Genomic DNA, 26,214 nt, shown 5'->3' on the forward strand with positions numbered 1-26,214 from the left:
TCAACATTGTCATTCTTTTTCCACCCAATTCAACAATTGCAGAATCTGCACAACAGCACATCAGTCCTTACTAGCATATTGCTAAGCCTTTCATGTGCATTCATAGCCATACTTGACAATACTACAGATAGAACTGACGAGGTGGTATAAATAGAACTGAAATGAACTACATGCATGCATTCCAGAAAGACTTTCAGCGTGGCAGCTAATCAGAGTAGCTGAATTGATAGAAGACAAATGACATTAGCCCGTACTGATTGCTTTTTGATTGTTGCCACTGCTAGCTTGCAGATAGTACATTTAGGGCAAAACTAGAAATGAGAATGTAAATTACCAATAGCTGAAATGTTGAGTCTGATTGAGATTGTATCATCTCATTTGTTGACATTTTAAATACATTAAACACTGTTTTGTCTGCTAGCTAAAAATTATAGCAACTGGAAATTGGTAGTTCTACTGGTCAACGTATTTTGCTTTCTATCGATCCAGCAACCCCATCAGCTACTTAGCGAGAGCTCTTGTTTTTGCTAGGTGTTAGATCCACTGGCCACATCTGACGACTGACTCCTACGTAGCCATATGTGACATGCATCTGGTGGAGGCCATTCACCTGCCTGACAGTTGATGTAGCACCGCAATATGTTACAAGTGCAATGGTACCCTATTTCATTTGTGCATAGGTGCACTTTTTATTTGTCTGTATTTTTGCGGATGCATTCTTACATTCTCCTTCCACATTGTGTTTCACCAGCTATTGTGTAATACTAGTAACCAAAAATTGACTACTTTGTAGATATTTATGTTCAGAAAATTTGAAACTATCGTAGAAAAAATAGTTCATCGGGATACAATTTGTTACAAAATAGTATTTATTAGGTAATTTCACAGATTTTCATCTTGAGCTGGAATTGGCATCTATATTTGCATTTATTGCAAATGAGAACTTTTAAGGTCCAAAGCTGTTACCAAAGTTCGTAAGTGCATGTCTTTCAGACATTCATCTTCTTGCATAGGCTTCTTTCTCCAGAAATTTCTAATAATATTGTGTGTCTATTGCAAAGTGGCCTCAGTGCCGTGGTAAAGGAACCTAGGAAACATCTCTCTGTCTTCAAATTTCTTTCCCCCCCCCCCCCCCCCCCCTAAAACTAGTTGGTTTTTTTTTTTTTTTTTTTTTTTTTTTTTTTTTTTTTTTTTTTTTTTTTTTTTTTTTTTTTTTTTTCAGAAATCACATAACACAGATTTCAACATCCTGTGGATGGCAGATGTATTTCATTTGAATTTCCAGTTCCTCATACTTTGCCAGTTTTTTGGTTCCTCATAGAGGAACTCTGAAATCAATAACTTGGGTCAACTAAACCTACTGAATAATGGATGCTGACTAATGATGTAGTGGCGTGTGGTGTCACACACGTGTCAACAGAAAGAGCACAAAACACTTGACAGTACCTTTTTTATTTTTTGTGTCTATTATTTTTTTATTTTTTTAATATGCATTTGACAAAGGAGTATCATAAGCTTCACTTAATGCAGTAATTTTGTTGCTCTCATTGATTTTGATGCTGAAAATGCTTGTCAATAAAATTTGAGTTTTTTAATGTTAAAAGAAGTATATTGGATGATTCTTACTGTGTTTTTGTGCCGATTTCAAATCTTTTCCATTACCCACAGTTTGTGAGTAATCTTATTAATAACATTTCTGGTAATTAAATAGTTGAGTAAATGTAATAATTTTACCTACCTAACATGTATTTGAAGTAGGTTTTTGACTATACTTGAGGAACAGCTGTGCAGTGTGTCCAGTAGTAGTCTGCCAACATATTTGGTGTCCATTTTCCTTGATAAAATTTTTTCCATTTCAGCGATGTCTTGGTGGAAATAGTCACTGTGTTCATTGGTTGCTGATAGTGTTGAATGTCCCAGGGAAGAACTCAAGATGCGAGTCCAACATGTATATTTTCAATGACATTCTCTGTAATGTTCAGACTTTGTTTCCTGGAAAGTTTGACAATGTTTTTGAAAGAGAACCATGCTGCTGATTCTTGTGTATTTAACAAGCTTTCAAACTGTGAATGCTTCATAAATTCTTGAATTTGATGGCCAACCTCCTATCATAATCCATTGATTTCACAAAATTCTCAATCAAACCTATTTTTACATGTAATGGATGCATAAGGTTTTGTCAGCACATACAAGTGGTTGATGAACAGAATTTGCATATTTTGGATTGAATGGCTTTCTCTTTGACCAGCTTTTCGTAATGTGATGATTGCTTTGGTCTCTGCTATGCTACAGACCCAAGAAACAGCAAAATTTTGTATAGCCAAGTTGTAATCCAAGCAGAACAGGTATCAGTTTCAAGTCTGCTTATATCTGAACCACAAATAGTCATCATATTGGATACTGAATAGCAAGAGATGCATGTTTATGTTACTTTCCTTCATGCCAACTACGTGAGCTATAAGAATGGATGGAAACTTATTTCTGTTATGTAGAAAGACTTCTTTCTAACTGGTTTTCAAGGAGTCAGTAAACAAATGCTGATCTTCAGGTTTATGTTCAATAGCTATTGACTCCATCAAACAATCAACTTTTTTATAGAAAATATTTAGAAAATAAATGCTCAAATTCTTTTTGGTGTCAATGGAAATACCTTATTTTTATGCCATCTTGCAGGAGGTGCCAGCCTTTCAATCCTAAAGCAAGTAACTCTTCTATACTTTTAGATCACCTGAGAGCACAAACAGTCATTTAGATCCTCCTGTGTTAGAAAGTGCAGTTCATTTGTAGTAATTTCTTCCACAAAATGTGGATCACTCTGTTATTATTCACTAACATCATCAACACATTCAAAATCATTTGTTGTCTGATAAGAGTATGTATGTGAAGGCCTGTTCCATGAGGCACTGATTGACTTGCTGATCCTAAAGATGGACGTTTAACAGTATGTTTGGAATTTGAACTATTTCAAATATATTTGTCAAACAGAAATACCAGTCTCTTACATGATCCTTTCATTTCCGCCTTATCACAGGAACTGCAAAAGACATATGACAAGACCCTTTTAACCAGCCAGTTAATGTTACGCATTTAGCACAAAAGGTTTCTGGAGCTCAAAACTTATTCTAGCCCATTTTATTGCCAAAATAACACTTGTAAGCCTTTTTAATTCAATGAGTAATGTTTTGCCTCTGTGGGTTTAAGGTGAATTTGTCACAAGTGCAACAAAAACTGTTTTTATTGTTTACACAGTTGCGGGACGTATCTCTTCCTAAAACATCGTGCTTAAGAAAACACACTATTATCTGACACTACATTGTCACTCCATAGCTGAAGATCACACAAGATTAGGTTATTTCATTAAATAAAGCTTCTACTCAGGCTACTACTTGACTCAGTCAAGCAGGACATTTTATGTCTGTAACAGATCTTCTTCCTTATATGTTGGTGGCACAAACCGTGACCAAAGTGTGGGAAAGCCATTATTTGTAAGGAAAAATTCATTGTTGAACATTGTTGTTATTCCTGAAGTCAAAGACAATAATTAAAAAAGAAACCACTGTCCTAACAGGCCTTGAATTCCCAATAGTACCAACTGGCCGCAGTGTTACCCTCAGCCCTTGAGCGTCACCGGGATGTTGGTGTGTTCTTCCCAACAACCTGTGCCCAGAACCCACTTGCTGGTATATTAATTTTGCTAACTGGGAGAAGAGGAGTTTGTGGCATAACTTGACAAGGAGGGGGGACTGGTTGGTAGGACATGTTCTGAGGCATCAAGGGATCACAAATTTATCATTGGAGGGCAGCGTGGAGGGTAAAAATAGTAGAGGGAGACCCAGAGATGAATACACTAAGCAGATTCAGAAGGCTGTAGGTTGCAGTAGTACTGGGAGATGAAGAAACTTGCACATGATAGCGTAGCATGGAGAGCTGCATCAAACCAGTCTCAGGACTGAAGACCACAAAAACAACAAACTGGTTATGTACTTCCAGGTACACCATTTCTGAAAGTGCAAGTTCTCTCACTGAGTTAAATCTGTCAAGTCAGTTCCATATTATTATTATTATTATTATTATTATTATTTGTGAATAAGCTTATTACGACTGCAAAGTACATAGAGGTGGGTCTTTTTCCTTCCTTTGTGCCTATATTTCTTTCGTTCCCTTCCTGTGCTCTTCCTTTCTCTCTTCAGACTGTGTTGTTCCAGTCTTCTTCTATGGTTTTTCTTATTGTCAACATGGCATTTGTGAATTTTGGATCTGAAGATTTGCAGTTTTGGATATCTTCTGGTGTAATTCCTGCCAGTTTCAGATCAGTTTTGATACTGAAAATCTGTTTCATCATGTCCATTGTGGCTATGAAAGAATGTGACTGTTTATTTTGTGAAGTCTGTCTGTGTTCATCCTTTTAATATGTCTGTAGACTCTTTACCTGCACTTTCTAATGTCAATAAAGTATTTGTGTATTGTCTGATTTCCTGGTAGCTTCTGAGTTGGTATTATTCGTCTTCAAGTTGTGGTCCTAGAATATTTCTTAAGATTTTTTCCAGTCCCAAAATGTATTATTATTATTATTATTATTATTATTATTATTATTATTATTACTAATAATAATATTATTACTAATAATAATATTAGAATAATAGAATAGTAGAATAATGAACTGCTCAGTGTGGTAATCTTACCTTCATTCTTTCTATTTTCTTTTTACTTTTATTTGATGCTCTGAGGATGTGGCTTCCACATATTCGCCAGCTTAATAAGAAGTTCCCTTTAAAATTCTACATATTGCTGCCTCAGTCACACTTCCTGGGTTGCAGACTGCTTCACCCTCTTGCATCTGGACAAAGCACTACTCCTATCCCTACAGAGTTATGGGTGTTTGGCCTATTGATCAGCAGCCCTTTGATGCTACGGCTGCTGAACCTGGTTCACCACTGTGGGATCCAAACATCACCAATTACTACTAAATCTTGCAATAAGTGTCCGCACTACCCGAACACCCAAATAACCTTATCCTGTTGGGATGACTTGCCTCCCACAAGAGTGACCCAGGCATGGTGTTCTAGAGGTAGTTCATCTGGAGTCTCTTCATTCTAACCTTGGCTTACTGCCATTGAACCCTCATCAGGTTATCTCGTTGACCCTGCCCGAACATGTTGCATACCTCATCCAAAGATTCAGCTGGACCTTTCTGTTGGACCAAAGGAAATGATAGACCCTTCTGTAGTTTGACATTTGTTACAGTTCTTAACAAATTTTCTTTTTCAGCAAGGATATCTTATAGGTTGACAGTCACATTGGCTACACCACCATACATTATGGGGCCATGAACAACACTCAGTATCATAGAGATGTAATGTTTGTACAGTAGTATTAGTGGCCATTATCCAAGCCCCTCCATTATATCTACACTCACGAAAATCTTCTAACATGTAATGACACTCTAAGCAGCCTGCAAGCCATAAACCAGTGCTATCTTTGGAACCTGTTGGTTTTGACCATCTTTCTTGCCTCCATGATACTGGGAGCTCAGTTGTATTCCTCTGGACCCTAACTGCTGTAAGGATTCAAACGATTTTGCATACTGCTTAGGAAAAGAAACTACCAAGATGAAAGCCATGGTGAAGGGGGTAGTGGGATCTGACTTGTGGTCAACACTAAGTCTTCAGCATTTTGAATGGTTCACTGTTGCCACTGTGAACATCTACATCTGCATCTACATAGATACTCCACAAGCCACTGTACGGTGGATGACGGAGGGTACCCTGTACCACTACTTGTCATTTCCCCTCCTGTTCCACTCGCAAATAGAACAAGGGAAAAACGACTGTCTTTATGCCTCTGTATGAACCCTGATTTCTCGTATCTTATCTTTGCGGTCCTTACACGCAATGTATGTTGGCTGCAGTAGAATAGTTCTGCAGTCAGCTTCAGATGCTGGTTGTGTAAATTTTGTTAATAGTGTTTCTCGAAAAGAACATTGCCTTCCTTTTAGGGATTCCCATTGTAGTTCCCGAAGCATCTCCGTAGCACTTACATGTTGTTGGAACCAACCGATAACAAATCTAGCAGCCTGCTTCTGAATTACTTTGACGTCTTCCTTCAATCCGACCTAGTGCAGATCCCGAACACTTGAGTAGTCCTCAAAAATAGGTCGCACCATCACAGGTGAACCGCTCTTTCCTAAAATTCTTCCAATAAACAGAGGTCGACCATCTGCCTTTCCTACCACAGTTTTTCACATTCTCGTTCCACCTGAGATTGCTCTGCAATGTTACACGCAGATATTTAAACGAATTGACTGTGTCATGCAGGACACTAGTAATACTGTAACCTAAGATGACAGGTTTGATCTTCCTACACATCTGCATTAACTTACATTTTTCTGGATTTAGGGCTAGCTGCCATTCATCACACCAACTGAAGTCATGTTGTATCTTCCTACATTCACTCAACTTCGACACCTTACCATATACCATGGCATCATCAGCAAACAACCGCAGATTGCTGCCCACCCTGTCTGCCAAATCATTTACTATATAGAGAACAACTGCAGTCCTATCACTCTTCCCTGGTGTGTTCCTGATGATACCCTTGCTTCTGATGAACACTCGCTGTCGGGGACAACGTACTGGGTTCTATTATGTAATAAGTCTTTGAGCCACTCGTATATCAGTGAACTTATTCCATATGCTTGTACTTTTGTTGACAGCCTGGATTGGGGCACTGTGTCAAATGCTTTCCGGAAATCTAGAAATATGGAATCTGCCTGTTGCCCTTTATCCATAGTTCTCAGTATACCATGTAAGAAAAGGGCAAGCTGAGTTTCGCACGAGCGATGCTTTATAAAATGATGTTGATTTGTGGACATAAGCTTCTCAGTTTCAAGAAAGTTTATTATATTTGAACTGAGAATATGTTCAAGGATTCTGCAGCAGACAGAAGTTTAGGGATATTGGTCTGTAATTTTGCGAGTGTGTTCTTTTACGTTTCTTATATACTGAAGTCACCTGTGCTTTTTTCCGGTCACTTGGGACATGGTGCTGGGTGAGAGATTCACGATAACTGCAAGCTAGGTAAGGGACCAATGCTGTAGAGTACTCTTCGTAAAATCAAACTGAGTTTCCATCTGGACTTCATGATTTATTTGCCTTCAAATCTTTCAGTTGTTTCTCTATGCCAGGTATACTTATTTCTATGTTGTCCATACGGGAGTCTGTTCAATGGTCAAATGACAGGATGTTTGTACAGTTCTCCTGTGTGAACAATTTCTTGAATATGAGATTTAAAACTTCGGCTTTCATTTTGCTATCTTCAACTGTCAAGCCAGACTGGTCAACAAGGGTATGAATGGAAGCCTTAGACCCACTTATCGATTTTACATAGGACCAAAATTTTCTCGGGTTCTCTGCCAGATCTTTTGCTGAGGTGCGACAGTGGTGGTAATTCTATGCTTCGTGCATAGATCTTTTCACAGATGCATGAATCTCTACTAACCTTTGCTTGTCATCGTGTATGTGTTCCCTTTTGAACCGGGAGTGCAATAGCCTCTGCTTCTTCAGCATCTGCCGAATTTAGTTTTAAACCATGGGGGTCTTTTCCATCCTTTGTCTACTTACTAGGCATGTAACTCTCCAGACCACGAATTACAATCCGCTTAAACTTTACGCATAATTCCTCTACAGCAATCTTACTGGAACTAAGTGATGCTAATTCACTGTCTAAGTGAGATATTAATAACTGCTTATCTGTGCTATCTAGCAGAAACACCCCCCCTAGCCTTCTTGACTGATTTATTAACTTTCATAATCATTGTTGCTATAATGACACCATGATTGCGAATCCCCATTTCTATACTGACCTTGTCGATAAGGTCCAGCCTATTTGTAGTTATAACATTTAAGATATTTCCATTGTGTGTGGGCTGCAGAGCTAGCTGCTCAAGACAATTTTTCAGAAAACCTGTTCAAATGTATTTCGCATGACTGTCTGTCTGTACCCCCTCCCACAATGTATCCATTGACAACCCAGTCTGTACTCGACAGGCTAAAGTTGCCTCCAACTAGTATTGCATGATCTGGTTACCATAAAAGGGTCCACGACTGCTTGGCGATTTTCCTTTCACCCTTTGTAAATGAAATCCACTATCTTTTGCCGACTATATATCAGAAGTACCTGGCTGACTCACAGTCACTTTCTCCAGTGAGAGGGTCTATCTCATTGTTGTTTTGACATTCCTGTGTCAGTGGGTCACATCTTGTTTTAATTGTACCAGTGTATCTGGTTTGTGCTGAACACTGAAGCTTGATAACACTTTGTGTCTACTATTAGACAACTTTGTCCTTTGAACAGGACACTTTTGTTTGTGTACACTGTTCTGTATGTCTGCATGCCTCTAAGGCTCAGTTCAAGATTTGATTGTATGCACATTGTTACTGTATGAGAAGAAGAGTTGTCAACATGGAAAGTTGCTCTCTGTATTAGAGTTTGCCGTAGCATTCATCTTGGCTATTTTATTCAAACATTCACCCACTGTTATGAAGCACAAAACATTAGAATCTGCCTCATAGTGGTTGTCCATCATCAACACCACCAGCTGATGACAACTACCTACATGTAATAGCTCTTAAGTACCCTAAGGAGACCATAACAGAACTGCACACTGCCTTTTTGGAGACAGCTAAGACCGTGCTGCCCCAGAAAGTATTCAACCATCTCCACATAATCAATTTGGCTTCAAAATATCCAATATTGACAACAGTACAAACTATGCAGCACAGAGGTGCCCAAAGATAATGGGCAAGGGAACATGTGGAATGAAACGTGGATCACCGTTGTTATGTTGTCTTCAGCAATAAGTGCAATATTTTTCCGATGTCTGATAATCGCCATAGAAAAGTATGGAGGCAGCCAGATGTCAGTTCACATGTCGGACATGCTATCCCAGGGTTTCAGCTGGGTGAGTCGTCATGTTTTTTCGGTATCAGATACAGACATTGGATGCCTCTCAACATTACAGAGGACAGTGCGGTATCAAGATGGTATCCCCTGATCTACTGTCCAACTCTTATCATCAACATTTTCGGTGATGGTTTAGTCTTTCAAGAGAATAATGCATAAACACAAAGCATCCATGTCCAGAAGGCAGGAATCAAACATATGAAATTGCTTACGGTATATTTTGACACAAATCCTATTGAGCATGCTGGGGATCAGTTGAAACTTGCAGCAACCCTCCTTGTGCTCAATATAACTCTGGGGGATAACCATCAAAGAGTGAGACAAATGTGAGCATCAATGTCATAATCACCTTGTGAATAGTGTGGGGATCAAAGTATGTTTCAATGCTTGATATGGAGCAATGCAACATTGAATTTATGCAGAAACATATTTTGCTTTTGCTGATGAGTGCTTTCCAACAGACTGGCTTTGTGTTGGTTATATATATATATATATATATATATATATATATTTTTTTTTTTTTTTTTTTTTTTTTTTTAATTTCTCATTAAAGCTATTTTTGTTTTGCTTTCTTTCTTTCATTACAACTCTAGAGTCTAAACCAAAACACATTCACAATTATGCAGATGGCACAAAACATTGCTTCAGCAGTTTATGAGCAGCTGCAGGCAACTACTAGTGGGATGAAATAAGTGAAAATAGCACAAATAAAATTGTTGCAGATAGAATCAATTAATTTTAACCTTGGGAGTGTCCAAACTCACATTCATACTGTGTTGGTAACATGTGGTCATCATACATATTATCCTATATCCTGATATGTTGTGGCATCAAGCCAGTGAAGGTTTGATCCCATCTGCTGGATGGAAAATGGTTAGTAAAAGTCAGTATTTTTCGTATTTTTCAGTTTTAGTCTACATTTTTCAGTTTTGGTCTGTAAAGTCAGTGTTATACCATGGCTTTTTAAAAAAGATTTACATGATATGGAGAAAGGTTTGTTGCCAGCAAAGTAATGTTTTGTGTGGTAGGTGGATTGAAAAATTAGAAAATGCTGTTGAGAAAGCTCTGAGTTAAACCTTTGTTAACAACCTTGTTCACCAGTATGTGATTCTTGATTTCTATATTGGGAATGTTACATAAGAGATGTGAAATTATTGAGAACTTGAAGGTATTTGACAGAGCTCAAGACTAGCCCGAAATTTTCAGATTCTTGGGGCTTTAGTACTATACAGGAGCATGCTTGCAACTTGAAAGCACAGAGAACAATGTAAAGTGAAACTGAGTGCTTCACAACTATATTTGCCTTCTGCCTGTTGTGGATGTAGCAGTGTTATTGTAATGTAATCTCCTGGAGATACACCATCAATTCAGCTTTATTCTGCTAGGAAAACTGTTTTAAAAGCAGAATTAAAGTGGTGGTTGCAAATGATTGGAGGGAACTTTGCTGTTGAGTCAACTTGTGAAGATATCAAAGAAACCTTTGAGGCAATGTTTCCTGGAAGGAAGTGTTCCTTTTGAGTTCACCCTTTCATAGACAGAGGCCAGATATTTATTATGTGATGTGTTAGCTCCATATTTTAAAGAGCAATTGGTGGAGATGTTGGAGTAGCATATTTCTCTCTTTGTTTTACCTCCAGAGAAAGATTTTCAAACTGTAGTTAAACACTGGTCTGATTCCAAACAAATGATTATGATACGACATCTGCAGACTTTCTTCATCCGTAAACCCACTGCTAGTGATACAGGATGACACAGAATAACAGAAATGTGTGAAATGAGTAGTGGCAGCCATGGGCAGGTGGTAGCACTGCAGGTTCGTGACAGTTAGCGAGTAAACAATGTGCTGTTTCAATAATCATGGATCAGTGGAATGGACAACAGCATGCATTAGCTATATTTCATAGCCAGCCCCAATAAGTCTATCCTCAATAGAGCTCTCTTCCTCTTCTTATGTGCATGTTTTGTAAAAGTATTCTTTGGACAAACCTTGGTTGTGGTATCTTGTATGTGTGCATCCTGCAAAGAGGAAGAAAGAAGAGTCATACAAAAATGTAGTAAAATTGGGTGCAGTTCTTCCTATTGCGTACACTGAATGGCAACTACTGACAGTAGAAGAAGAAGAATTGGGCAGTGACAAGAACCCAGTAGAATGGTTACTGGAGTAGGTTTTTTGAGAAGACATATACCTCTAGAGAAAAGAAGTACCCTACCATTTTTGTTGTGGAGGCTGCCCTTGCATTTCACATGGCAATACGGATGTAGAAAGTGGATTCTCATTGTTGAGGAACATCTCGAATGAAGACACTACAAATACATGTGAAAGAACATTGGATGCCCATTTGACTGTAAGAGATGCTGTGGTGGTTACTTTATAATTACCACTCAAGAACATTTTCAGTTAGCACAGACAACTCATATCGGATACAAGCAGTACTGTGAAGGGGCTGGGGAAAAACTGAAGAAACAGGAAAACAATAATTGTTGCAAGTATGTATGAAGAGTAAGTTTGAAAAAGAAAGAGTAAATATTGAACACAGTAAACAGATACTGAAGAAAATGAAAGAATAAGAGAAGGAGAAAAGATGAACTGTAGACAGATTACTGGGTGGTGCAAACAAGTGCTTGAAAGAATTAATTAATAAGGAGGTTTTTTTTTTTTGGGGGGGGGGGGGGGGGGGGGAAGCAAGTGTGTCTCAAACAAAGTTTGGGGAGAGCTACAAAAGTTAGGGCACAAGAAGTGAAGGAAGTTAAAGACTTGGAAAGGGTACAGAAAACAGTTCATAAGTGAAAAAGGAGTGCTATAACATTTTTTCAAAGAAGCAAAAACAAATTGAGTCCTAATGACCTAATTTTGTAGAGGAACTAAAACATTACATTTAAAAGTTGTAACCATTTTCCAGAATGTAACCATTTTGTTTGTGTTACTCTGAGAATGGTACTGTACAGCTGCACTTTAAAGCTGTTTCTAGCTTTAGGTATATTTGTGTTGAATAGGAGCATGTCAGTATTATAAGGAAAGGTAATGATTTTTTTAAAAAGGGTTTTGATCCTTCTTTCCTAATGAGAAATTTGAATCAGTATTAAGTCTGGTTGTCTTTTTTTTAATGCACAAAGCAGTAAAGTCAGTTTTCGTAATCAAAATGGTCAGTAAGATAGTAATTTTAGTCTTGAGTTTGGTTTCCACCCTGCATCTGGTTTGTACGAATGAAGCTATGTAATGGTTTTCGAGACTACAGGTGACTGAAAGTGGAAGTTCTCAACATCATGTGCATTTCATACTTGGTCCTGCATAAGAATGCATGTTCATTTAGCAGAGCATGTATTATTGTATACAAACTAAAATCTTTCATTGATCGCAAAAATGTAGGGTTAGGAGCTGAAAGACATCATCTACATCTGGCAATTTCTGTGGATAATTCTCATCCAAATAATGACTGTCTTTTTGAAATCAATGTGTGTGCTAATACTCTATGTAGTTCTGCTTGCTACAGACTCCATTTTTGTCATGATGTATACAGTTTTCTGCTTGGACAGCTTTTATATTTCATAGCCTGCCCCAATAATTCTATCTACAAGAGGGCTCTGTACCTATGCATGTGTGCATCAGAGCAGCGCCAAAATTTTGTTTGGTCAAATTGATGCATCATTGTTTTGTGAATAATTGCTGATTTTAGATATTTTCATTGCTGACCTGTTTTTTATGTAGACATGGTATGTGTGTATTGACAGGGGAGCCTAATAGGTATTGTGAAGTAACATGACACATGATATGTATGTGTTTAATATGCATTCTCATGCTTTCACCAGTGTGACTTTCTACTTATATTAGGCAGTGACTAATACACTGTCCAGTCATATTAATGTGACCACTTGTCAAAAGCGTGAATAAACACATTTTGCAGTGTGGACATGCTGGAAGATAGTCAGTGAGGTTCTGATAGGTACCAACAACAATATGGAGCGTTTCCGGCTCCAAATGCTGTAGCCAGCCTCGCTAGACTTCTCGCTTGAGGAGCCATGGCGCAAACAGCCCAGTTGAGGTGGTCCCTCGATTCTAGACGCTTCAGTCCGGAACCACGCGGCTGCTACGGTCGCAGGTTCAAATCCTGCCTCAGGTGTGGATGTGTGCGATGTCCTTAGGTTAGTTAGGTTTAAGTAGTTCTAAGTTTTAGGGGACTGATGACCTCAGATGTTGAGTCACATAGTGCTTAGAGCCATTTTTGAGGTGTTCTCACATATTCCCAATTGGACTTCAGTCCGGGAAGTTTGGTGGCCAGGGGAGTATGGTAAACACATCCAGGTGCTCTTCAAGCCACTCGTATACACTGTGAACTTTGTGACACATTGCATTGTTCTGCTGGTAGGTGCCATCATGCCAAGGAAAAAAAAAGAACAAGCTGCATGTAGAGGTGGACATTGTCCCTAAATGTAGATGAGATTACCCAGGGAATGCCACGAAAACATTCCCCAGGCCATAACGCTCCTTCCTCTGGCCTGGACTCTTCTGACAACCAACGGCTGTCTGTGAGATGGAGCATAAAATGTGATTCATCTGAAAACGCCACCTGTTAACACTCTGTGGACATCTAGCAGCAGTATTGGTATGCAAATTCCAGTCTTTGTCACTGATGGACAGCACTCAGCATGGGTGCATGAACCAGGCACCTTCTGTGGAGACCAAATGCAGCAATATTTGCTGAACAGTCATTGGGGAGACACTGTTGGTAGCCTCTTGGTTCAACTGGGCAGGCAATTGCTCAGCAGTTGCACCTCTGTTTGACTGTACGCATCCCTGTAGCCATCATTCACCCTGTCATCTATGGGCCATGGTACACCACAGTTTGCTTGGCATTGGTTTTGGATAGTGCCATTTTGGCATGCACAGTGTACTTTAACCATGGCTGCTGCGAACAGTTTACAAACTTAGGTACTTTGGAAATGCTTCCATCAGTGCCCCAAAAGTCAGTGATCATGCACTTTTAGATGTCAGATAAATCGCTCTGATTCCACATTACTACGACAACTGCACTGTTTTCTGCATCCCTCTGACAAGCTTTTTATATCCTCCACTGCTAGTGCTGCTGCCTACGAATGGTTATTGCATATTGATGTCAAACACAGACAGTGGTCACATTAACGTGACTGGACAGTGTATGACAGTGTTTCAAAATTCTGAGGAGAGTGTTCATTGCTGTAGTGTGTATTATCTACTAACAGTAATAAACCTCAAAAATTTTGCTGTTGTTTAATTCTGTTCATTTTGATCTTTCAGAAGTAAACACAACCATAATTGACCATGTTTTCTATCTACAACACCCAAAGGACCTGTGGAAAGATGAAAATTTTGAAGAAAGATATAGTATTGATGAGTGCCCTCAGAGCATTCCTTACAGGTGTGAACTTAGAATTAAGTGTCATTAAGATAGTTTTGTGGAGATTTGTACCAAACCAAACAAGTTTCAACTGTCTCATAAAGAGACAAAGCAGGGGAAAATATCAATTAAGTAGCATAATGTTCATTTAGCAAGAAATGTACACAGTTAAAAGTAGTTGAAGCTCTAAGTGAGTGGGGAGAAATGTGGGCTATGCAGATATGAGACATTTGTACATGTGTAACGTCTAGAAGGTGTAGCCAAGTACTGAAAGTAAATGATAATGGTTGAATAAATGTGTTGTTACTAATTGGGTGCTCAACCTTTTGTGTCGTAGGTTGCTTCTGCTTAGAGAAAGCTAGATGGGAACTGGACAGATGACAGAGGGAGAGAGGTTAGAAGTGGGAGCTGGCAGTTGACAAAAAGATTATTAGGAGGAGGACAAGATCCAGTTAGTGTTATGTTAAATGTTGACAATAAGGTTAGTCTGCTGTCAGAGTACAGTTGACAGGAGCCTCTGGTAGTTGTAGAATCGGGGAAGATGCAGCAGACTTCCAGCATTTTAAAGAAGCCTAAGTGAAATATAAACATTAAGGAGAGGATGATGATGCTGCTGCCAAGTAGCAGCCATAGGTGAGGTAAATGCACACAGCTAATGAAAACTTTAGTCGCCATTATTTTCAACACAAGTTCAAGGCTTAGTAAAGAGACTGATGACTTATAAGGACATTGTGTAAGGACTTGACTAAAGAAGATCACATATTGATAGGGAGTAGGGAAAAGGGGTCTGCAAGAAGTCTTGGTAAGGACTGACCTTGTTACTGTATATAGGCAGTGACTTTGAGACGGTCGCTGCTCAGAATTGCAGCACTAATATTCACTTTGTACAGCTATAACAGCATCATCATCAGCCCCATTTCGATAGAGATATAAAGTGAGTTAATATGGGATCTTAGAGAGCACTGATGACTGCTGAAAAGGCACACATTTTGTTGGTGCCAGTAAGTCAGATTACATTAGAAATGGCCTGGGAAGGGGTTGCTAGTTTTGCTTATAAGTGATAGTATAGCATGGATGTTATTGCTCTCTCTAGTCCAAATTCCTGTGTAGCTTGTAGAAGAGTGCAACTTTTTTAATGAAGCCTGTGAAGGGGTATCACTCTTTCAAGATGGTTTCTGTAATAGTGAATATTAGTCCAATGAATAGGGAATGCAGGTTAGAGGGCTCACAGTGAGATTGTTTCATCAAAATAGGTTGTGAATTAGAGGTAAAATAGAGAAACTGATAATGATCTCAGCTGTGGAATTTGTTTTTGCATCAGACTATCATGTACATAGAGAATAAATACTAAGACTTCCTTTAGAGGGGTACCTTACAGTATTTCTGTGTGAGGAACTATTGCATATGGCAGAATTGACCATTTATGCAAAACGTGATGTTTCGTTCGGAATAATTTACATAGCAAAATATCCTACAGACAAATATTTGAAAGTTATGTTTGAGTGTTTGTATTTTGAAATAAAAAATTTTTTGTTTTAGTTGTACATATCACCCAGTTCAGAGTATTTTCCTCTCCAGACTTGACAGTATGCTAAACTCATTCTTAAAAAAGACATAATGTTAATTTTGTGTTGGGATCTCAATATTAACCGTTTCACAGGTTCTCCACAGAAAGGAAGGTTTATTGGATCAGCTTGAGTTGTACAATCTGATGTATACAGTGTTTTTTCAAACTAGAGTATGTGGACAGATGCATATAGATAATATCTTAATAGATTGTTCTGTAGCAGAGGCACACAGTGTGAGAAAAATTGGTTATGACCCTTCAGATCATGATGCATAAACATCAAAACTGTAAGAAAATAGTGCCAAGTCATGTCCTGAGATAGTAAACAAAAGATTTAGAGATATTAGTCCATTTGCAATGCAGGCATCCAAAGACTGTCTCAAATGGCACACTTTTCTGTCGTTACCATAAGAATAATCTTTTGCATAGTTTCAATCTATTACATCCTATGGTATAAAATTTTGGAGGAGTTTTATGCAGTCCCAAAGAATGTTCTGAGATAAGAACTGGATAATGAAAATGATATGCTACGTCAATTCACAGACTACGCAGGCAGTTGTTCAATTGTGTTAAGAGTTCTTACTCTGCAGTCTCTATACATAATATTACTAATCAGATATACCATATACTTAGACACAGTGGAGTGGATTGTGGGCCTCAACAATAAAGACAACTAGCTGTATCATAGATTGAACCATGTCAGAGGTGTATATGTGGAGAGGCCAGATTAACATATGGTTCTTGAAAAGGGGCAAGAGCTTTTTTTTGTGGTTGCAAGGCAACAGTTTTAATGATTGACCAATCTGGCCTTGTGACATTATCCAACGTAGCCGTTTTTGTTTGTACTATGGTGCTGTTGAAGGCGAGGGGAAACTACAGCCATTATACTTCTTGAAGATTTACAATTTGGGTGCATGTTTTAACGATGATGGCATCCTCTTGGATAAAATATTACGGAATTAAAATATTCCCTCATTTGGATCAACAGGCATGTACTACTCAGGAGGATGTCATCATCAGAAAAAACAAACATGGTATTTTATGGGTCAGAGTGTGGAATGTTAGGTCCTTTAATTAGGTAGTTAGATTAGAGGATTTGAAAAGGAAGATGATTAGTTTGAAGTTTAATGTACTGGGTGTTAATGAAATTCGGTGCTAGCAAGAACAGGATTTCTGTTCAAATGAGTACAGTGTTACCAACAAAAAATCAAATAGTAGTAAGGCAGAAGTCAGTCTGATAATGAACAAGAAAATATGATTGTGGGTGAACTACGATGAATAGCACAGTGAATGTGTTGTTGTAGCCAAGATAGGCACAAAGACAAGACCCACCACAGTAGTACAAGTATCTATGCCTACTAGCTCTGCAAAAGATAAAGAGAATTAGAGATATAATTGTGATGAGATAAAATAAGGGAGATGATATTTCATTTTATTTTATTTATTAATTTTTTATTTTTGAGGAGAGGGGGAGGGGGGGGGGGGACATTTGACAGTAGAAAAGCACGAGAATGAAAAGTAGTAGCAAATTGTGGGCTATGGGAAAGGAATGAAAAGGGAAGCCACGTGGTAGATTTTTACACCAAACCTAGTTTAATAACTGTGAACTCTTGGTTTAGAAATCATGAAATAAGGTTGCATACATGGAAGAGACCTGGAAACATTGGAAAGTTTTTGATAGGTAAGATGGGTTTCAAAACCAGATTTTAAACTGCAAAACATTTCTAGGAGCAGATGTGGACTGTGACCATAATAATATGTTTGTTTATTAACTGCAAATTAGAAGTGAAGAAAGTAGAGAAAGGTTGGAAATGAAGGAGATGAGACCTGGATAAATTTAAAGAACCAGTAGTTGTTGGGAATGATATAGGAAGCATAAGGCAACAATTGATTGAAATGGGGAAAGAAATGCAATAGAACATAAATGTGAGAGATGAAATGATTACATCAGAGTTATATCTAGGCAAAAAGACAAAGCCCTGTAGAAATCCTTGGGTAATGCACGAAATATTGAAAGGAGAAAATACAAAATGCAGCAGATAAAACATGCAAAAGGGATTATAGAATAAAAAGCACACAATTGACAGAAAGTGTGAAATGGTGATGCAAGAATGGCTGGAGGAGAAGTGTGCAGTTGTGGAAGTGTACAAGACTGCAGAGGGAAGGATCCACATAACGTCTACATATAGGAAAGAAACTTAAGGACAATATGGAAAAAGAGGAGGAGGAGGAAGAATTTGAAACAAGGCACTTGGAATAGACAACATTTCTTAAGAATTATTAAGATGTCTGGGAGAAACGACAAAATTATTCCACTTTGTATGCGAGGTACATACCTTCAAACATTCCAGAAGAATGTACTAATCCAAATTCCAATGAATGGAGCTGCAGAAAGGTGTGAATGTTAACTAACTGTCAGTTTAATAAGTCATGAATACAAAATACTAACACAAATTATTTACAGAATAACAGAAAGATTGTCTGAACCTGATCTCAGGGAAGATCAGCTTGGGTTTCGGAGAAACTTTGGAACATGCAAGGCAGTACCAATCTTACGACTTCGAAGACAGATTGAAAATAGGCAAATGTGCATTAACAGCATTTGTAGACCTACAGAAAACTTTTGACAATTTTGATTGCACTCTCTCTCTCTCTCTCTCTCTCTCTCTCTCTCTCTCTCTCTCTCTCTCTCTCTCTCTCTCTCTTGAAATTCTGAAGGTATTAAGGATAAGACAGAGGCAGCAGAGGGCACTATTAAAACTTATACAGAAACCAGACTTCAGCTTCAGTTTTTTGGGTTGAAGGACATGAAAGAGAGGCAGTAATTGGAAAGGGAGTGACACAAGGTTGTAACCTATCCCCGGTGTTATTTGATCTGTACACTGAACAGGTAGTAAAGGAAACCAATGAGAAATCAGGAACAGGAGGTAAAGTTCAAGGAGCAGAAATTAAAACTTTGATGTTTGCCAATGACATTGGAGTTCCATCAGGTGGTAAAGGATGTGGAGTAACAGTTGAATGGAATGAATAGTATCTTGAAAAGTGTTTTTAAAATGAACGTCAACAAAAGTAAAATGAGGATTATGGAATATAATTGATTTAACTTATCTGATGCTAAGGAAGTAAGATTAGAAATGGGCTGCTGAAAGTAGTAGAAGAGTTTTGCAATTTCGGGAGCAAAATAATACACAGTGCTTGAGATAAAGTGGATATAGAACTTAAAACTGCAAGGCTATACTGAGAAAGCGATATATTTTAACATTGAATGTAAGTTTTGGAGGGGCGGGGGTTAGCTTCATATGAAATTGAAATTTGAATAGTGATCAATTCAGACAAGAAGAAGATGGGAAAATGAGATAATTAACAAATGTACTGAATGAGATCAAGAAGAGAAAGGTGATGTATAACCTGACTAAAAAAAGATATAGAAAAAACGATTTGCACTTGGATTACAGTCCCTGTGCACTATTTAACTAGTTTCGTTTTTCTCTAGGCTTCTAACATAATTAAAAAAAAGAGCTATACACCCCATATTTTCAAATCCAATTTGAAAGACTTCTTAGTGGCACAGTGATTTTATTATGCACAGGAATTCCTTGGAGTTGTTTATACCCTTGCACTATAAAATATTATTTATTCTGTAACCACTTGTAAAACTGTGTGTGTGTGTGTGTGTGTGTGTGTGTGTGTGTGTTCCCAGTCTTCTTATTTGGTTTTTAAATTGAATTATCTGTATATAAGAAGTTATCAAAACTTAAATGTTTGTTAAATGCAGATTGAGAAGGTTGTTTTTTGAATAGTACAGTTCATGATGCCAGTTCTCCACTTCAGGAATAGTGACATCTGGAGATTGGAATACATACTGTAAATGCTAAGAACAGTTAAATATCAGCAGTGTAAGTGAAGGAATACTGATTAATATATCTGTTATGATTTCTGTGTACTTAGATTTCAATGAATTAATTGCTGTTTCATTCATTGTTAAGTGGTGACCAATTGCGTTGTTTCACAGAGTATCATAGTTTCATAATTTGAGTATGTTTATAATAAATTGATGCTGACAGCTATGCAGGAAAAATTCTAATTTCTCTTAATCACACAAACATAATATAGTAATTTTATCAACCATTGCTGTTCTTTTAGGAAAGTAACAAAAGATGGGATATGGAGAGGAAAATTCTGGGGCTATTCTAACCTCACAGCTACAGATTTGAAATGCATTTCTTTTCATGGACATGTCTCGCTTCTGGAAGACATTCTGAAAAACATACATAAGAGGTAAGTTTTCTTTTACAAACATTTTTTCCTGTCTAGCATTTCAGTTAGCCCTTCAGCCACAAACATTCATTTGGTTGGTTGTACTGAATTTCATATTTTTAACAACAAATTATGTTCTCCACCATTGAAGATAATTGTGCTGTGCAAATAATTTCCACTTTATACATGGAAAAAGTGCTGTACTGTTTGGGGGGTGTACTGAAAATATTGTGTTTTAAAATATTTTAAACTTTGACATTATTTTAGTGAGTTTTTAGTTAAACACAATCACGGCTTCAGACCTGTGACAGTGTTTTTAACTTGTTTGTGAGGATCTCTTGGTTATACTGCCTACCATTTACCCATTACAACTTGTAAGCTTCTTTTTGGTCAGAGATTTATGCTTGGGGTCAGTGGAGAGAGATTTGTAGCGTGTTCAGTGAAAGCAGCTACGAATTGCTTGGGTAATGTACACTAGCAGTGTCAGGCACAATCTGAATATAAGTATTCTGAATATTATAGTAAGAAAAGCAAGAAAAGAAACATAGAGAGAAGAAGTGATGTAATGCAATTTCTGATCATTGTGCTCTTTGGTAATGTTTTAAATTCCAAACCTCACCCAAGTTTCTTACAGTCAGCACATGAGACATTGCTGACAAGGTAAGGGCTATATACTCTCTTATTAATTTCAGTGGTGCACTATTTCACAGACACAGGCTGTATACCAGAACCAGGTCCCCTAGGCGGCTCACATCTCTTTTGTGAATATGTTCTTAGCCACCTCAGGGCCCAAGCTCCTTTCACATGCTGCAAGTCTGTCCTTTTACTATTCTTTTTTGCTCTCTAGCTTTCCATTTAATGACCTTCTTGATATCAATTGTGCTTGGATCTGGTTTGTCTGTGTTTGTGAATTTGGACACTTGTTTTCTTCCTTTCTGGCATTCTACAACTGTTCATTCTTAACTATATGGTCCCCTTATTGGGTTTGATTTGCTCCTCATCTTCCAAATCATGCAGAAGTGCAGATCATCCAGAAAAGGTAGCCCAGTGCAGCATTAATTCCACTTCTTGTGCCTCCTTTCTTTGCACTCTACCTTTGTTCCAATCAGATCAAGAAACCACATCAGTCTTGGGTATTATTTGTGTTAACAGCTTTTTCAGTATTAGATAATGACATTTCAATTTTTCATGTAGTGAATCGTTTGACGAGCTTTGATGAGGTAATAGATTCTTTCACAGAAAGGAAAGCATGTCATGTAAAGCTGTAGCAAGATTAGAGAGGAAAAAATGCTAGGAGCTAAGTATTGAAGAAATGTGTACTTTGTTGCTTGTCTCTTTCCTTTATTGGTTTTATGTATCCTAGATTTAATTTTATGACACACAAAACAGTAAGTTATTAGCTAATAGGCAATAAATAGTGCAAATTTTCTGAAGAGTTCTTGTTCTCTCGATTACAAATAATCCCATCCGCTATTAATTGCAGGCTGTCAAACCGGCCGACTGGGAGCAGGATAGGCACCACAGGACATTTCAACTTCCAACTATCCTGAATATAGTTTGATGGCATCCAGTACAATATATACACATTTCAATTCCACAGTACGAAATACAGTGACGTGCGATAGATGAAAGCCTTATGAAGAGGCGTGGCACTGCACTTTGGCACACTTAAGACCAAATAACATGTCTTACATTTCCTCAAACACACGTTTTATGTTTCAGACTTTTCAGAAAGATGTGCGTTACAAGATGAACATAGTTTTGAATTTTTTTTTAAGTATTGACCCGGTTCACAGATACCGTAGATCCTAGGCTGATGTGCATAGCAGTCTGAGTTATAGTGGATAGTGTTCATTAGTTTCAGATTTTATTTTATTTCCACCTTTCTGACTGTCAAGCATTAATTGCCTTGCAGAACAATGAAGTTATTTTTGTCTGTTTGCTAAAGAAATTGACTTTTATTAACCTTTTCCGCAGAGGCAACCAATGTATTTGAGATGAAATGTATTTGAGATGAAATGTATTTGAGATGAAATGTATTTGAGATGAAATGTATTTGAAATGAAATGTTAACTTCCACAGTACTGGCTAGTTTCAACTGTTCACTGCATTTCAAGTGCATGTTTTCATCTTCTAGCACGTATGGCATTATGCCATAATAAAGAACCAAACATGATATAATACAGTACTGGTGCTCCAAGAAAATTTACATCCCAACCACCACACTGAAAAGCTTAATATCAGGTCGAGGTCTACTTGATTGGGAATCTGAACATATGAATGTGCACTTTAAGTATGCACTTTAAATGTGCACATTTTAGTTATGGTTCACGAAATTCTGATGCTCTTGGAGTATCCTCTGATGTCTTGTTTCTTTTATGACATAATGTATGATCTTTCACTGTTTTACACGTACGTACATACGGTCTTCCTGCATCATAGTAGCTGCGTAAGCGCGGTGACGCCTGTTATCTGCGCTCTCTGGCAACTGCTGAAACGAACCTATTTCTAACAGGTCGCGGGAAAAACATTGCGATTGTTGGTTTGAAAAGTGTTACTTTCAAAGTAAATATCCTTTTACATAAGTTGAACTATGTTCGAGAATGTACCACAAATTTCTTAAATCACAGAGCATTTGACTGTCATTTAAAAATCATCTCTTTGATGACTAGCCATTTAGAAGAATTTCAAACCCCGAAGATCAGACTTTTGTCATTATTAAAAATTTTACTGGCACATTTGTGTGATTCTTAAAGTGTAACACGCGAAAAAAATTTGAAATCATAGCTTCTCTTGCAGCTTATTAACCTTAGAGACCAATATTATATGTGAAAGCTTTGCTTTTCTTGTAGCAACGCTATATATATTAATTTAAACTATTAACTTTCCCTGTCAACAGTGATGTTGCTGTTGGCTGACTACATCACGTGTCCTATGCTCTGAATATCCGCTGTCATCGGCTGCTGAGATCACATGACCAGAGCTATGACTGGCCTACAGAAACATATCGCAATATCGATTTCAATGATTCGGAAAGTAACATGCGGTGTTTGGTGGAATTCCAATGTATACTTTCGTAATACAAAAATATGCAGCGTACATGTTGCTGCACATAAAGATATTTCCAAAACGTGTATTTTGCGTTGAGTTTCATTTTCTAAAGTGCCGGGAAAATATACTGTCATTTAACATGGAAAAAGCGTGTTTTCACCTGGAAGAAAGTGTATTTTTAATTGGGAAATCCGAGAAAAATCCAGGAATTTTTCTTCCTTGTCCAAGTATACAGCCTGAATAATCTTCTCAACCTGGACCCCATTCTTTTCTGAGCAAGCCCAATGCATTGTAATTTAGGAAGTGTGACATTAGGACCATAAGGTTGTTCTACACATATCCAGTCATAAGCCTTGCTGTCGCCGTCCCCCAAATACTGTGTGTATCTGAATCTCTGTTTGCCACTGAACGATAAAAAGTCATGAGAACTCTTTCTACTTCCATCCCACCACTTGGACCAGTATAATTCATACTCTTTCTCAGTTTCACTGCCACAAGTTTTACAGCATTTGCTTAGAATGTCTACATCAATTACTTTGCCTGTATCAAATGATGTAGCTGTCATGACACCATTTAGCAAAGCGTGGCCACATTTCTGCCAGCTGCATTCAAAACAAGCGTGAATATCACCTTTTTCACTGTCGTCACTTTCCTTGAGTGCTTCTTCAGCTGCTTCCTTCATGAGATGTTACAAATTTCAGCAACAGCAGTTCCAATAATTTTATTGTAAGTCATAAATTTTGGAGGTAGATTTGGAATGTCAAGTGATGCAAATAAGAGTTTTCCTGCCTCCATCCGTTTACCAATAGATCTGAGACCATAAACTAGCCTGATGGTATTATCATACAAATTATTATTTGCTATTTCTGATGTGTCATTGCTGTAGCAACTGCACACGTTCTGTACAATTAACAGCTGTTTTGACACAATCCCTTTGCAAAAACACCGATTCTCTCCCAACGATACGTCACCCCCACACATTCTGCACACAGTATTTTTGGAAATGAAATCACTGGGTATGCTAAGGTTCACCGCAATATTTCCAAACGAATGTTCGTCTCCACAAGCTAACTGGGAGGAAACTCCTTGAAGACACTGCAGTTTCTTTCTTGAGGTGCTGATTATCTGTGCATTTAACATTCTTGCTTCCTTTGACCCGCTAACATCATTTACCTTTATGTATATTTCCTCTGAATTTTAATTTAGGCGAGAATTTATTTATTTGCAGCATTTTTTATGAAAATATGTGAAACCAGAGAAAATAGAAATCAGCACCCACTCCACTCACAACAAACTTCATAAGTACAACCAATAGTGCTCAAAAACAATAACAAACATGATGAGAGCGATGAGTATCGCTAGTAGATACAGGGTAGGGAGCCTTGACATGGTAAAACAATAAAAGCAGGAAATAATGCACAAGGAATAAAAGAAACCTGTGCATTATCTCCGCATGGTGCCAAAAAGAAGGTGTAACTTTTAAATGCCAGATCACACAGGGTATCAGGAAAACTGTCATAACTCATGAAAAAATTACCATATTTATATGAAGTAAAAATTGTTTAATGCAAGAAGTAGTGGGCATTTCAAATATACAAAAATCTAAAAATTGGTTTTTGATCCCGTTTGCTTTCATTCTCCCCTTAAGGTCATGATGAACAGGTGTGATGTGAAACCATATGTCCCACCACTGATGTGCTTCAGACGCGTATGCTTTGGCCATATGTCATCCCACTGTATGGCGAATCCAAAATGCAGCAACTGTGGATGATCACTCCACAAAGGTAGTCCTTGTGAATGTCGACCTTGGTGTGCCAACTGCACGGAACACCAGCCTCCACAGTTGGCAGTTTGCACATTTTTAAAGCAAGAAAAGAAGAGCCAGGAAGACAAATCTATTAACTGTCTGTCGCCTACTGAGGCACAGAAGAAATATAAATGCCTACATCCTGTGGATATTATGATCAATTACTCTCTAAGATGAAAACCACTTCCCCCTTCCCACACACCTTCTCCCCACCCCCTCCTCCTCAATCTTTCCCAAATCAGATCTATTACCACTTGAGTGAATCTTTCCCACCAAAGGTTATGAAGGAAAAGAAGAAGAAGAATAAAAATTGTGACATAAGAATCGGGACAAGGCTCCGCTGGTGCCCCTGAAGACACCAGGTCCCCCCACGCAGTCGGATTTTGAGCCAGTGTTTGTGGAGATTGGTCCATCGACACTGGTGACAGGCAGTGATCCTGTGGTGTGACCAATCCTCCTGGCCCATTCGCTCCTAACCTGGCCATCAGTCACGTGATCATTCACTGGAATTGTAACTGTTATTACTATCACCTACTGGAACTACAACACTGTATGTCCTCATCTGCTGTTTGCAATGCCCTCCAAGAAACTCACTTCACTGGTGATCATTCTCAAATGCTCCATTGTTATCGTCCATTGTGTTGGAACCACACTGGTCCCCAAGAGGTTTCTACAGCTGCCATTAGTGAATGGATTCCCCTTCGTACCTCGTTGGGGGCAATAGCAGTGCAGGTGCAAACGACCTCAGCAATTACCATTTTCAACATTTACCTACCTCCAGGCAGAACACTTACTTATTTTTAAGTGACCACATTAATCCAACAACCCCGCCCCCCCTCTTTCTTTCCTGCCAGGAATCTTTCCCAACTTCAACACACACCATCCCCTGTGGTGGAGTACCATTTCGTCTGGTAGGGGTCTTCTAATTGACCAGCTTCTCGCATACCTTGGCATATGTTGTGCTGCTGCACAGCAGACGCCTCAGTGATGGTTCTCTTACTCACTTTAGTGCTTCCCCTGGCACCGTTTGAGCCTCTTCCCATAATCTTGTAACTTCGCTAAATTGGTCACTGTATGATGACCTTTGTGTCAGTGACAGCTTTGCGATGATCTTGTCATTTGCTTGCCACTGTCAGACAGACCAACTGCCACGTTCGATGCTTCATAGAGTGAGCTGGCATTTGTATGTCTCTGCTGTT

The 26,214-nt window shown here is 38.3% G+C and overlaps 1 protein-coding gene across 2 annotated transcripts in view; it reads left to right on the forward strand.

The window, feature by feature from the left end:
• Positions 1–26,214, forward strand: part of LOC124556552 (GDP-fucose protein O-fucosyltransferase 2) — a 101,248-nt gene that overhangs the window by 34,635 nt on the left and 40,399 nt on the right. For both annotated transcript variants that reach the window (XM_047130511.1, XM_047130512.1), the window contains 2 exons: positions 14,234–14,354; positions 20,044–20,178. In XM_047130511.1, coding sequence (XP_046986467.1) covers positions 14,234–14,354; positions 20,044–20,178 — 256 coding nt within the window. The remainder of the gene's footprint in view (positions 1–14,233; positions 14,355–20,043; positions 20,179–26,214) is intronic.

Source organism: Schistocerca americana, chromosome X (assembly GCF_021461395.2).
Source record: "Schistocerca americana isolate TAMUIC-IGC-003095 chromosome X, iqSchAmer2.1, whole genome shotgun sequence".
NCBI lineage: Eukaryota > Metazoa > Arthropoda > Insecta > Orthoptera > Acrididae > Schistocerca > Schistocerca americana.